The sequence below is a fragment of the Scomber japonicus genome, chromosome 12, assembly GCF_027409825.1.
Source record: "Scomber japonicus isolate fScoJap1 chromosome 12, fScoJap1.pri, whole genome shotgun sequence".
In the NCBI taxonomy this organism is placed as follows: Eukaryota; Metazoa; Chordata; class Actinopteri; order Scombriformes; family Scombridae; genus Scomber; species Scomber japonicus.
In genome coordinates this window covers 11395539-11409724 of record NC_070589.1, presented here as the reverse complement: position 1 = coordinate 11409724, position 14186 = coordinate 11395539, and the positions used below count along the sequence as shown (strand labels likewise).

General features: G+C 38.7%; 2 protein-coding genes across 3 annotated transcripts; one reads left to right on the top strand and one right to left on the bottom strand.

The window, feature by feature from the left end:
* Positions 1 to 2104: 2104 nt before the first annotated feature.
* Positions 2105 to 8576, top strand: c8b (complement component 8, beta polypeptide). The gene is made up of 12 exons (XM_053329393.1): positions 2105 to 2270; positions 2528 to 2669; positions 4037 to 4184; positions 5011 to 5152; positions 5259 to 5391; positions 6115 to 6312; positions 6415 to 6655; positions 6880 to 7008; positions 7094 to 7257; positions 7685 to 7838; positions 8184 to 8255; positions 8355 to 8576. The coding sequence occupies exons 1-12, from the start codon at positions 2188 to 2190 to the stop codon at positions 8507 to 8509; spliced, it is 1761 nt and encodes a 586-aa protein (XP_053185368.1). The 5' UTR covers positions 2105 to 2187; the 3' UTR covers positions 8510 to 8576.
* Positions 8577 to 8922: 346 nt separating this feature from the next.
* Positions 8923 to 13879, bottom strand: c8a (complement component 8, alpha polypeptide). Of its 2 annotated transcripts, XM_053330359.1 has the most exons (12): positions 13663 to 13879; positions 13424 to 13532; positions 12685 to 12832; positions 12380 to 12527; positions 11561 to 11750; positions 11290 to 11472; positions 10653 to 10893; positions 10427 to 10558; positions 10017 to 10174; positions 9634 to 9859; positions 9032 to 9222; positions 8923 to 8997 (listed from the first exon to the last, which is right to left on the bottom strand). In XM_053330359.1, exons 1-11 carry the CDS (start codon positions 13770 to 13772, stop codon positions 9071 to 9073), a joined length of 1797 nt encoding a protein of 598 aa, XP_053186334.1. In that variant the 5' UTR covers positions 13773 to 13879; the 3' UTR covers positions 8923 to 8997; positions 9032 to 9070. The 2 variants fall into 2 exon arrangements, with proteins under 2 accessions (XP_053186334.1, XP_053186333.1); XM_053330358.1 differs by having other exon boundaries at positions 8923 to 9222.
* Positions 13880 to 14186: the final 307 nt, after the last annotated feature.

Genomic DNA, 14186 nt, shown 5'->3' with positions numbered 1-14186 from the left:
TTGATGAAGCCAAGTCATCAGAGACATCACGATGACTTCGAGGCATCAATGTTGAAATCAAAATTGCCAAACATCTATTTTGTAAATAAGAATCTTCCCAGTCCCCATACCTGAGCCTCTGTGCCATAAGATAGCTCTCTGCCTCTTGAATGCCAACTACCTGTGTTTCTCTCAAGCAATGCCCTACCAGCACCTCCATTTTTTTGACGTCTGGATGTTCGTTTTTCGCTTTTGCTGCCATTTTTTTTTTTTTCTGAAAATGTCTTTGTTTCTGTTTGGTTGGTGAGATATGAACTGTGAATCTGTGTTACATGGCCATTCAGAATAAAGCCTGCTGTACCTGTCTCACTCATTTTTAAACTTGGGAGATAAAAGAAATAAAGGGGTCCTACACTTGAAAAAAGAGTGACATACAGTAAATCCACAGGCCTCCTCTAAAAGGTTACAGGCATTTTTCTAGTAAATAGGAAGCAGATTTTCCTGCATCTCTTTGTTTTTGTTTGTTTTTGTTTTTGTTTTGTTTTTTGATATTCTACATTTGGGAATATTATAGGTCGGCTCCATATCAGCTCCACTGAATCCAAATAGTCAAAAAGAAAGGCAACTTTATATAATGATCAATAGAGATATCACTATTAACTGCTAGACTTACAATAAAATGGTAACTGTACCCCTGCTCGTGTAAGAAAAATAAGAAATAGTCCAAAATATTTTGTAAATTTTATTTATGGAATCAAGAATTGTCATTAAAAAGAGAAAAAAAGGACTTTTGTACGTCTATGACTTCCCCATACACTGTATCCATGGCACTGTTCAGTCACAAATAAAATATCATGTGATTCCCACCTCTCTCTTTGGCTGTTGCTTTCCTCACACAAATCCTGTATGTAGTCAGTCACATTGTTATGTGACTAGTGCTGATTATATTGTCTAATCACATGAAGGGTTACACAGATTAAATACCATAGGTCTGGACCCTAAAAGTGATGTACTGTTCTTTGGTAACAATTCCTGCATTCAAACAGAAGTATTATCAGGATGTCCTTAAAGTACTCATGCAGTAAGGAAGATTAGTTCAGTGGTTCCCAATCTAGGGGTCAGGTCCCTCTAAAGGATCACAAAATAAATCTGAGGTGTCATGAGATGATCAGAGGAGTAGGAAAGATGAAAAAACACACTTGCAACACAAATGTACTAATTTCATGATTTGGACTTTTTGTCTAGTTTTTACCTTTGTTGTGAAATACTGAATTATTTGAGCTCTTCAAGACCTTCCTTTTTTAAGTTGAGAGATGAAATATGTCTTAAGTGAAGCACAGACATCATTTTTCACAACCCAAAAATGTTGGGAACCACTGGTTTAATATTGGACAATTCATTGTATTTTATAAGCTTCTTTTTAACACATTTGTATTTCTTATGTTAAATGTTTATAAATCATAATAATTCATTTGAAACTCAATCTGTCAAGTACACCCGGATTGTCCTGAATTGTACTGTGAAAATATAAAATAGCATAAAGTGAAAATATTACAAGTACCTCAAAATTGTACCTGCATTGGAGTAAATGTATTTTGTTACATCTGTTTGTCATTCCAGCAGTATCAGTGCCAGTTAACAGATACTAGTCATTATTAGCCTCAGCATTTTTTTTTTTTTTTTTGCTTTTCACTGAGTAAGTAAACTGTGGTTGAGTCATGGGATTGTGTCATTCTGTGAAAGCCCAAATCAGTGAAGGTGAACAAAGTTTAATGGTCAATGGTCAATACACAAACATGAACACAAACATGAATCAAATTATTTGACCACATTAGCTTTTAACATGAGCTTACTTTAAAACAAGGACTAGTTTTTGCACCACTGTCACATCTGATCTACATGTTGCCTAATAATCTCATGTTTTTCACATAACTGCAAATGATATACAGTATATTATATGCTGATGATACACTGAACGGATAACCAGACTAATAAGGTTGCTGTTGTGTCAAACTTACTGTAAATGCACTGAGACAAAGACACAGCAGGATTGGGGGCTCTGAAAGCCTGTAGTGTTGTGTATTCAGTATTCTAGTCCTGTGTCTAATGGCAGCAAGGAGTTCATATCCAGGCCAGTATTGATCAGTGTGTGTTTACATAGAGAGCTGAGCAGTGTTGTCTCTTCGTTCACTGTCAGTCAGTGCCACCATGCTTTCTGTGGTTATACAAAAGAGTGCCGTCACTTTGCAGTGCTATCTCCTCCATGTTACTTTGAGCTTGCTGCTACTAAGGTATGAGTTATTTATGAATTTGTCTTTTTTTAAAAAGAGTATATCTTTTAGATTGTTGGTTGTCTTGTGAGGCTAAAAGTAACATACTCGCTGTCAAGGATGCTGATACCTTATACATATAAAACACTCAATCTCATCTACTCACATTTTTTTCATTAGCCAATCCTGCAGCAAGATACGTTTGAATTACCAAAAGACCTGTGTTTCCAAATTGGTAAAAATGTCTGTAGATTTTCATTTCTTTTGACATGTCACAGCAAAGCTGCCCTCACATCAGTGAGCAATGAAGAGCCCAGTGTTCGTGAAGCTCGGTCAGTGGGTGATCAGCTGGTAGTTCGGGACTGTGTTTTGTCAGAATGGAGCAGGTGGTCTCGCTGTGACACCTGCCAGAAAAAGCGAGTAAGTATGATAATATCACACAGTTGAGAGAAGTGTTGAACAATCATGATATATGTTTGCTGATCCATCGTGACGCCCCAGTGTTTCAAAAATAATCAGTGTTTAAGAAGGAATTGACTCATCCATAGTTGATAATTTATTTAATTTGGGTCTATATCATCTGATTAATCCCTAAATTGTTATATATTTGCTTTGCTGGTATACAATAACTAGCCCTCCATCCTCCATTTTGGGGCCCCTAGTTATGAAGGGCCTGTTTCAAAATCTAGTTTTAAGACAATAATTGTTTTAGTTTCTACAGTATTTTGATTTTGCTTTATATTTGTTGTGTTGTATCCAATTAGACACAGAAACCCAGGGTAAGTCACTACAGTGATAAATGCATGAAGTTAACATTGGCTATTCAAAGTATGTAACAGTCAAAAACCAACAGATTTGGTATGTTATCATAGAAAACTACAAAAAACATTTATAGTGGAAGTCTATAGGATGCCTGAGCATAACACATAGTAACAGTGAGTGTCAGGTTGCAATGGCAGTGTTGTGCACCTGCATGAATATGATTGGCCACACACACTTGCCAGTCACAGTGAAGCATCAGTGAAATACCAACTGATGACAGGTGATGCCAATCAGCTGATACAAGCATGACTTCAATGTTCTGCCTGGACTAACACCACGCTCTTTTTTCTCCTAATTACAAAAAAGTTTTCAATTTTACAGCCATAATGTGGAAAAGAATCTGAATCAGTCTGCAAACCATTATGTGATACCAAAAGTCTCTATTGAAACACATGTTTATAATATTACTTGAGGTTAGCAGTTCTTTAATGCACTGCTTAATCTTCCCTTTTACAGACTGCAGTAAACTAAATGAACAGCCAATATCCCATATGTGGTAAACCTTCCAAATAAATTGATCTAACCATACTAGACACTAGTTTGGAGACTAGATGAATGAGACTAAAAAACCCTGGCAAACAAAAAATGAAATTATATTTGGAAAAATAAGTCATTTATGTCCTACATTAGTGCTGTGATTAAAATTCAGCACAACCACAGGGTATTCAACATTTTGACCCTGGTGGGACATTGTGGTACTTGAGCTGTTTTTCTGGGAGGTAGAGCGCTCCACAGCTGGCAAAGGTCTCTGCTGATGTACTCCAGTGCTCTATCTCATCCACTTTACACAGAGGGAGATTAATAACCTTGACATGACAAAGTGAAAACAACCCACTAATGTGATTTCTGCTGTTATAGGTCCCCGGAGCTCTTTCTGAGCTCTTCCACCACCTTTATTGAATGGTGGTGAGCCTTCCTCTGTGTTTCTCTGACCGTATATGTGATTGTCTCCCTCACCCGTGCAGTACCGCTTTGCTAAACTCACCCAGCCATCTCAGTTTGGTGGAGAGCCATGCAATTTTCACGGCAGGGAGGAGGAGGCCTGCGAAGTTCCAGCTCGCTACACCTGTGACAACGTTCCTTTGTGTGAAGGTTTCCTCTGCACCCAAACAGGTGTCAACTACAATCCTCTACATGTCCTCTACTTTAAGTTCTGCTTCAGCACGTCTCAAAAAAACAAAAAAACACACAGTAGCAGAGGGATCATGTTTTAGAATTCAAGTCACAAGAAGTAGAAGAATATTAATATTCTGTCCTCGATGTGAATGAGTCATTTCTTCATTCTGATGGAGACTGCTTTGCATTTTAAGAGCTTTGTTCTTAAAGGAACAGAAATAAATTTGCTTGATACCATTTGATGTGCTGTGTGTATGCTAAGAATGAAGCTACAGCCACTGAGTGATTAGTTTAGCCTAGCATACAGACTGGAAGCAGGTGGAACCAGCTAGCCTGGCTCTGTTCAAAGCTAAATAATTAACCTACCAGTACCTCTAAAGTCACTGCACCCACCCAAGAAATTGTTTTTTTTACATGAACCACCAAGATAACCATACATTTACACCTCTAAAGTTCACTAATTAACAGATGATATTTCATTTGTTTAATTTGAACAGCTAATGTGTTGAAACAAAGACATTGTTGCCTGAGGTCAGAGCCAAGCTAGCGGTTTCCTTCTGATTCCAGTCCTTATGCTAAGCTAAGCTAATCAGTTGCTGACTATTGACCTTCTCAGCTACCTGTTGGCAAGAAAGCAAATAAATGTATTTCCCCAAATGTCAAACCATTCCTTTAAATCACACCACCATAAATACACATGCTTGGATGCTTTGCTGCATGAGACAGATTTTGAGTGATGAACCAGATAAAGGTAATGGCATTTCATTCTGTTTTGAAAAAGAACCACCACTAAATGCCATCCGTGCCTTTCCTTTCCCTTCAGGTCGCTGTATACCAAGAACTCTGCAGTGTAATGGCGAGGATGACTGCGGGGACATGTCAGATGAAGCAGGCTGTAAGAAGGGTCAGAAGCCCTGCAGGCAGCAGGCCGAGGAGTACTGGGGAATTGAGAATCTTGCCAAAGGGTGAGTCATACTCCCATTCCTCTGAAACGTGAGTTTACGTAAACATGTTGCTCCTCTTGAATCAGTCTGCTCGCTGTTAATGCTGCTGCTGTTTCTCCTCTTTTAGAATCAACATTTTGAACAGTAACCTGGAGGGAGTAGTGCTTGATAACAGATACTACGCCGGCAGCTGCTTGCCACACTACATCCAAGATGTCAGATTCAGGAAGCCTTACAACTTGCAGCAGTACACTCTACAGGTGGAGCCAGACAGCAATCACACTTAATGAGTATTAAATTGGAGTTTTAATGCGTATCAGGTTCACATAAGTCATCCTAGGATTTATAAGCTGTCACTAATGGTTTTATTAATGGTTCATAAATCACTTTCGAATGCTTTATAGACCAGTTTGGGACATTTAGACGACATTAATAAGCTTTTGGGTTGATATTTTGTGGAAAATCCTCTTGACTGATTGGACCAATTCCCTCGCAGAAAGGGGCTGTAGAGGATGTGGAGAGAAAATCCATTAATTAACAACTTATTTATTTTTTTGTTAATGGTTTACCAAGATCTATAACTGCATTATTAATAAATGAAAAGGAAAAACATCGGTCAAAATGGTTTTTCACAAGCTGGCAACCAACAATGTGTTTTTTTTAATGGTTTAAAATTTCTCTATAAAGCAATAGTAAATTATTTATTACCATAAATTAACCGTTATAGTCAGAAGTTTATTTTTTTATTAGCGTAAGTTGCATAAGCATGGATTAATTTTAAATGTGGAATATTTATATTCATCTAATTCTTACGTTCCAAAAGTTTTAAACTGAGCAGATACATTTGAAACCATTCTTAATTTTATTTAATGGTGTACAATCCCTGTTGGCAGGCATTTACTCAAAAGAATGTTTTCTGATATGTTCAATTATAACTCTCCTACTCACATACTGAAAGGGAATTTTGCTCTCCACTCCAACAGACAAGGGGCTCGTATGATTTCACACTTGAGGCCTTTGAGACATACTCTGACTACATGTCCCACACCATAAAGGAGCGAATGACACAAACCACTGTTAGCATTGGCTTTTCCTTTCCGGGTGTATTTCACTTTGGCTTCAACTACAATGATGCCAAAGTCACCAAGTCAATCCAGAAGATTCGCCGTGCCTCAAGCAAAGTGAGATGTCTTTTTCTTTAAATATTATAAAATCCTCACTCTAATCTTGACCTGAAAGCAATTAGGTATCCTTCACCTGCCTACCACTGATTTTCTCCCCAGACTAACAGCTTTGTGAAGGCCAAAGCAGAACTGGAGTTGGCCCAGTACATGCTAAAGTCAGATAATCTGATGCTTCACCCTGAGTTCCTACAGCAACTGCGCTCCTTGCCACAAACCTATATTTACGGGGAATACCGACAGATCTACAGAGACTACGGCACCCATTACATCACAGAGGCTGCTCTTGGAGGACAGTATGAGTACACCCTCATTGTGAACAAAGAAAAGCTAGAGAAAACAGGTAATAAGGGATCCCAAGTCAAATCAACTTTTCGTTTACTACATGTTGTAAAAATGCATAAAGATAAATACTATGATCAGATACTGTTTTGGCATTATCTCCATACTCTCATCCTCAACACTGACAGCTAGTGTTGTAAACTAATACACTGTTGCACTGAAACACTGTACAGCCCAATTTTGCCATGTGATCACCACTCCCTGATAGAGTTTTTGTTGTTCTAGATTATTCTTTGGACGACTACAAGAGATGTGTGCAGTCAGGCCTTAGCGTTGGGGCCAACATTTATGGCGTTTACGTGTCGGGCGGTCTTTCCAGTGGATCCTGTCATGGTGTGCTGAATGAGATGGGAGGTAGGGTTGTGTAATTTGTAGAATGTCCTTTATTTTACAACAAACTTGCATGATCTCATGCTAAAACTCATTTGACACTGTCCAGAGGACACCTTGTATGGCAGCATGGTGGAGGATTTCGTTTCTGTTGTAAAGGGTGGAAGCAGTGAATCTGTCACTGCATTGGTGGCTAAGAAGCTTCCCACCCCAAAGCTGATGACCCTATGGGGCGAGGGTGTACGTTTCAACCCTGATTTCATTCGCAGAACTGTGAGTTTTCTTTATCTATTGCTATCTCTCATATTTTGTTTCCCTATTCCCTAAGCCTTAATCAGTCTTCTTCTTTTTTTTTGCAGATTTAAATTAAATTTGTGCACAAGGGTTTGAACTGACTAATTTAGGCAGAAACATTTACAAAAGAGCTGGTCAATAGTGGTATCAGCATTGGCACAATTACAAAAATCAAAGTACAACCAGGCTAATCAGTAGCAAGTTAGCAAGAGAATAAACAACAAAAGATGCCATATGTAAACTGTGCCAAATATAAATAGGCTGCCTTGTTACAACACAGTCAAATTTCAGTGCTTATGAGCCTTTCCAGTTGGCTCTATCTAAAAAACAAATTCCCAGAGAATTGAATCTGAGCAGTGATAAGACTGTGGTTTAATAATGAGTATAAATGTATGCTTCTCATTAGACACGGCCGTTGTATGAGCTGATCACCTCCAGAGACTTTACCCATGATGCCACCCTGAAGAGAAACCTGAAGAGAGCCCTGTCAGAGTACCTGGAAGAGGCTAGTCCATGCCGATGTGTTCCCTGCAAAAATAATGGAGTGGCTGTTCTGAGAGGTACCTTAGTGGATATTTATTGATGATTGACTGAAATTTGACTATCCTCTATCCACTATTCACATAAAGCTCAGTCTTGCCATTTTTCCTATGTCATGTTTCTCTTAGCATTTCTCCTTTTACTGTACTTGTTTTGTTTTCACTTCAAGTTTATTCCATAGCTTTAGTTTTTCATTTTAGTTATACTTGGTGAGTGTGGAAGCCAGTAACACCTCCACAAAGGCCAGTGACATCTTTGGAGTTATTTTTCCAAAACACTGTCCTAAATTTGCTATCTGATGATGATCATAGTTGTGGTAATGTTGCCAGTAACAATGATAGCAAATATCATGTCATCTTCAACAGGTACCAGGTGTGACTGTGTGTGTCCTCTGGGATACAGTGGACTGGGCTGTGAGATCACAAAGAGGCCAACAGGTTTGACCTAAATACATAACACTGTATCCTACATAACATTATTTGTCTTCCTTTTGACACTATTGACACATTGACATATGATATAATCCTTCCTGACAGATATTGCCATCGATGGCAGCTGGAGCTGCTGGGGTTCGTGGTCATCTTGCAGTGGAGGAACAATGACAAGGAGTCGCCAATGTAACAACCCAGCACCCAGTAATGGAGGCATGTCATGCAACGGACTGCAGCAGGAGCCTACTGAATGCTTTTAAAACCTGTTCAAGAAATCTTGCTTCAACATTGGCATAGAGATTAATAAACACTTCCCTGAAAATAGAACATTAGTCTGTGGTGCGTTTTGTCTTAAAACTATCTAGTCAGATATTATGATTCATATTTGAACAATGACTGATTTACCAGTATAGACCATGTTCGATAAATACTTTTTCAATGTCTGTTTAACTATGTGTGCCAACGTGCATGTCTTCCCTCCTATGTAACTGTAGCACTGTAGCATTTAACTATATCTACCTAAGGCACTGTCCTGGAATCTGTCTCTGATACCCAAATTTAAACCGTCACATATAAACATTTTATGTGGACAATTTCACTTTTGTGCTTAAAAAACATGAACACACATAGTAAAGTCTGCACAACATACATTTATTCCTACTTCCATGTACAGTAAGGTTAAGATTTTATTTTAATTTTGAGAGCTCCGTCATTTACAAAGTAGTGGTGAAAGAGCAGTTTTTATCCACTGAGAAACCACTTAAATTACACTCAGTTAGCACTGAAGCATCTTCACACTTCAGTCTGATGTAAATGTCAATTTAACATCGCTGAGTCTGAGAGACAGAGCCCAGGCAATTTGCTCCACCACTGTCAGGTAGGGGATTAGTACAGGTTCTGGTCCGAGTCTTCCTCCCCGATGTACAGGGTGACCAAGCCCCCCAGCAGGACCATGCCCCATCTGTCCTGGTATCTGTTGAGTACAATTTAGGGAATTAAACCAAAGGATATGGATTTGTAAGAGGAAATGTCTGCAAACTGCCATTACTCCATCACATCCTCTGATGCAAAGATAATCAAACGGGCAGCAAAGGAAGGATAGAACCTATCCTCTCAATCTAAACAAGACAACACTACAGATGCATGAAACTTTGAGAGGTTCAAAAAGTTTTGGGCCACTTGTTGTCAGGCCATCACATGACCATTATTTTTTACTTTCAAAGTAACATTTTGAGTGCTTATTAATGGATATTATTTATAGAATTGCTTCTTTTTTAATGTTTTCAATTTCTTTTTTTAACACTTTGAGGAACACACTTACTTTCTTGCTCGCTGAATGTGCTTTCAACCACTGCCTCTTATTCACCTATGACACGTATCTCACCTCTTCTAAGAGTCTCTTGACAGGCCTCTCCTTGGTAACCGGACTTGCAGAGGCACTTACAGGAGGTACCAGTAAGGACTGGGATCCCATTGTGCCTGCAGGGGGCACAGCGACAGGAGTCAAACTGCTGCAGATACTCATCCCAAGCCATCTGTAGGTTGGCCAGTCTGGCACCTGCATCACCAGCAGCTGTGCTGAGGCGCACAAGCTCATAAATTGGCATGATCTGGGTTGTAGGGAAAGGACGGGACAGGAGAGGAGAAAGAGAAAAGTTAATGAAAAGCAGTAAAGGCATAAAAGCAGCATGAGGTTGACATGACAACTGAATGAATTTGCTTTAATTCTGTTTAAGAGCACAATCCCAGTTTCTTCCACTACATTACCTCATATTCAATGAGTGTTGGGTTGTATTTGAGGGATGCTCCCCAGTTCCTATAGGTTTCAGGGTTCCTGATAGCCAAGACACCACTGCTGCTTTCTGTGACTCCCCCATTCACTAGAGTGACAATGTCCTGAACCACAGCTGAACTAGAGGTTGAGTCTATTTTTTAAATTCAACAAACCAAAGAAAATCACATTTGTAAAAACAACAACAGCAGCAATCTTTAATATCATTTGTCAGTTGAACTGAAATGAGACATTTTTCCAAATGAAGCAAATAAACTAAAATTGCAGCTAATAAGATATTATGAGGGCCTGATTATCAATAATTCTATTTTTTATCTTGTACTGAATTTATCTGTCCTTGCCTAAAGGGTCAGGGTTGGGTACCAACAGAATTTCAATGTCTCACCTTGAGAAAGTCCTCCGTCTTTCTCACATGAATTCCCACGTGCTTTGAGATCTACTGTGACATAGCTATTAAGTGGATAGTTTATACCAATAGAGGCACCAAGGCAATGACCAACTTGATTGGCCTCAAGATCTGTAAACAATAGGGTAGAGAATTACACAAAGGTTCCTTTACATTACATCTCCTATTACATTATATTGACAACAAACTGGAAAGCCCACAGTACTTGATTTTGCCATAGCTGTTTTGTTGATAACCGCTACATACTCCAGGGTTCCTCCCATAGTTCCTTCAGTGACATAGTGGGTGCCAAATGTGTTGATGAAGCGGGAGTACATCCCAAAGTCGTACTCCTCTGGAAGCTCCATGAGTGACACGTAGAAGTTTTCATGAAGCATCAACTTATTACTTCTTATCTTGAATTGGGCTGTTTCCACTTTGGACATAAGCCTAATGAACCCAAGGTCCTGAGGACAAAAAAGAAATAGTGGATAAGGTGTTTTTTTTTACACAAGCAGTAATAATGAAACAGCTTTACATTTATTCATTTATTTCCAAGAAAATAAAAATATGTCTCATTTATACCACAAATGCCAAAATATGGCTAACCCTAACGCGTAGACTATAGTTATTTCTCCCTGTTTCCATTCTTTTCATGTTATGCTAAACAAAGCAACAGCTGGCAGTCAATTTAAATTTATAGGACAAACATGAGAGTGGAAACCTCTCATCAAACTCTTGGCAAGAAATTGAACAAACCCAAAATGTGGAATTATTTCTTTCAATTGACTTCAAATGATTAATGAACACATTTTTGAAAAGTCGATTGCACTTGTTAAAACATGTTGAGCTGTGGGTTATACCTGGCTGTTAAACTGCGTTAAGTTCTTCAGGAACTCAGACTCCTTGCTTGCGCTCAGTCCCACTTCCACATAATAGACCCCTATTGAGACACCAAAATTGCTGGACCTCATAGTTTTCCTGGCCTTCAGCAGGCTCGTCATATCTTCATAGTATTCATGAGAGCCCTCTGATGTAGCTTCAGCCTGTAACAGGTTAAACCGTACATCAAAATGTCTTAGTTCAGTCCATTTATTAAGTTACATGAAGAAATAAATCACAATGTGACAGTACCATAAAACGGTAGGTATGGTAGTTGTATGGTTTCCTGTAGTTCTTTTCATCCTCATTGTAGTGCAAGTTTTCACAGAATGAGTCATACAGGAACTTTCTCCATTCTCCATTGTATACATATTCACACTTTCCCCCAAAGTACTGTGGGTCAAGCACATGATCCACAAAGTCTCCATGCAAGGCGTTGTAGCTAGACAAAGAAGAATAATGCACTAGTCATTGAAGCATACAGTATGTCTGTTGATGATCTATTGTTAGTTATATTGTCAACAAATCCCATGACATAACATATTTAAGTACTCACTGGAGCGCAAAATGTGTATTAATCCCCAACATATACACTATTCACTCCTGTTTAAGGGAATTTTAGGGAATTACTGAGCTTTTTTATTTTCTTTCTATAAATTTCGGTGTAAATTCTTGACCTGTTTTTATAGATGTACGTTCAATATGAACAAATGGGCTTGGAGCTGAGTGCAACAGTACAGAACGAAAAGGTTTTTGATGACAATAAGAAAATATCGGCTGTATTTTAGCCTTTTAAAGATACTTTGAAGGCTGGAAATATCAAGTCAAATAAATAATGGTGTTATTGGCTGATGTATGATGGAGTCAGTATTTCCAATTATTGATTATTTAATTCTATTATTTTGAGATTGCGTTGGTCTTTTGCGGATGTGTTCATCATGTAGTAAATGCTTATTGAAGGTGTTTTTATAGCTGTATTTGTAATGTGTGGGCTTGGCATCACCTTTAAAGATTTCTTGCATGTGAATGTACACTATGTAAAATGAGGTCAGTAAATGGAGGAATATTTACCCCTGTGTGCCTCGCTCAGCACCAGGGATCGACAGGAGGGTGGAACACTTGTCGTCTCTGTGGTTGAAGGATTCACAATTGTCTTCATCAGAAAAATCTTCACAGTCTGGCTCTCCATTACAGAGAAGGGCCTTGCTGATGCAGCGCCCTAAACAGGTAGAGAGACCATTTTACACACATATTTTCCTGTCTGTGCCTTTGTGTGCATGTGGACACAAACACCTAATGCATGTGCGAGCATTTTCACACACCAAGAGACAAAAAGGCTCTGAGGAGAATGTGTTGAGGTCACTGATGAAACTTGCCTGTTTCCTTGCAGGTGAAGTCCTCTCCACAATAATCTGGCACCAGACACTGCGTGGTTGCTGTTGGACAGGCTAGCCTCTCCCACAGTGTCTCGTAGCACTCTGTGCCACCAAACTGCGATGGCTTCTCTAAGTATCGGAAACGAAACTAAAACAGATGAAGTTAGAACAGAATTAGCAATTGAAATCATTCAGTTTGTCCATTATTGCCATTGAGCTACAGGCTCATAAAACACAATAGAAGTAGGCCAAATATCATTGTGTAGTATATTTTACAGTGGTGCAATCCTTTGAATTATATGAATTAAATAAATGTAATGTAAGCACTAGCAGATATCTATATCTATATCTATCTATATCATTTGATAGTCTAAAAGTCATCTCAAAGAGTTGTGTATACTAGAGAAGGCTCCAGAATATCAGTATCATTATGCAACCAAGGTCCACTCTCATTGACCTTATTGGAGCAGTAGTGCTGATTTAGGAGAATCATTGTTCCCTCTGGACATACTGATTATCCCATCCATAATGTATTGATCACTGATTACAGGCAATACTTGATGCTACATGACAAAAAACTACTAGTTTAAGCTACAGTATTTTTGGAGAGAAGTTTTATTTTCTAACATTGATATCATTGATAGAGGATATCAACCTGCTGCACAACACAAGCAAACCATATCAATAAAAGCTGTATTCAATAACTTTTATGCAATTTATTGGAAAAACACATCATTACCTTTTTGTCTGTGCAGGAATTACATGGTGTCCATGATGACCAGCTCCCGAGTTTACAGTTGATGGATGCTGGTTTGTTCACAGCTCTTGCTCTCCTAGTAGCAGCCCCACTGGCCCCAGAAACACCCATTATAATGTCAATTCTACGTCTAATACCCATGGTGCATGGGGAGCATTAAATCACTGTTAACAAGATTGTATCAAGAGAACATAAGAGACAGTGAAGCTAGAATACCACACCTTCTATCAGCTGCTGTCCATGGCCTCCTGGAAGCATTCACGATTGTGCTAAAATTGGCAAACAGATGCAGTGTGCAAAAACCCAGAAGCAAATTGATTAATATTCCCATTCTTAAAATGAGTAGCTAGTCCTTTAAAGATTAAAATCCCACATCACAAAACAGTTGTTGTGATCCTGTGAGGACGGTTTGCGAAATGCAAGACTTCACCTACCCAGTGGATCATTGATCAAGAGTAAACATGCTCTTACAACAGCTGGGAGTTTTTTTGTAATGATCTATACCCTCGTGTCTCATCTTCACCCCCGCAAACACATTAATTCAACCTGAACATGTTATCCTAATATACAAAATTCCTAATACAATAAACACGTACATCATTTTCTTTCTTATGGAATTTGCAATGTTATGACTCAATTGAAAATATTATTATGATTATTATGATTATGATTACCATTATTTTTTCCTTTTCACCCACAAGCTTTCCACGCTTCTAATTCGTGAACCAAATATGACGCGCACGTA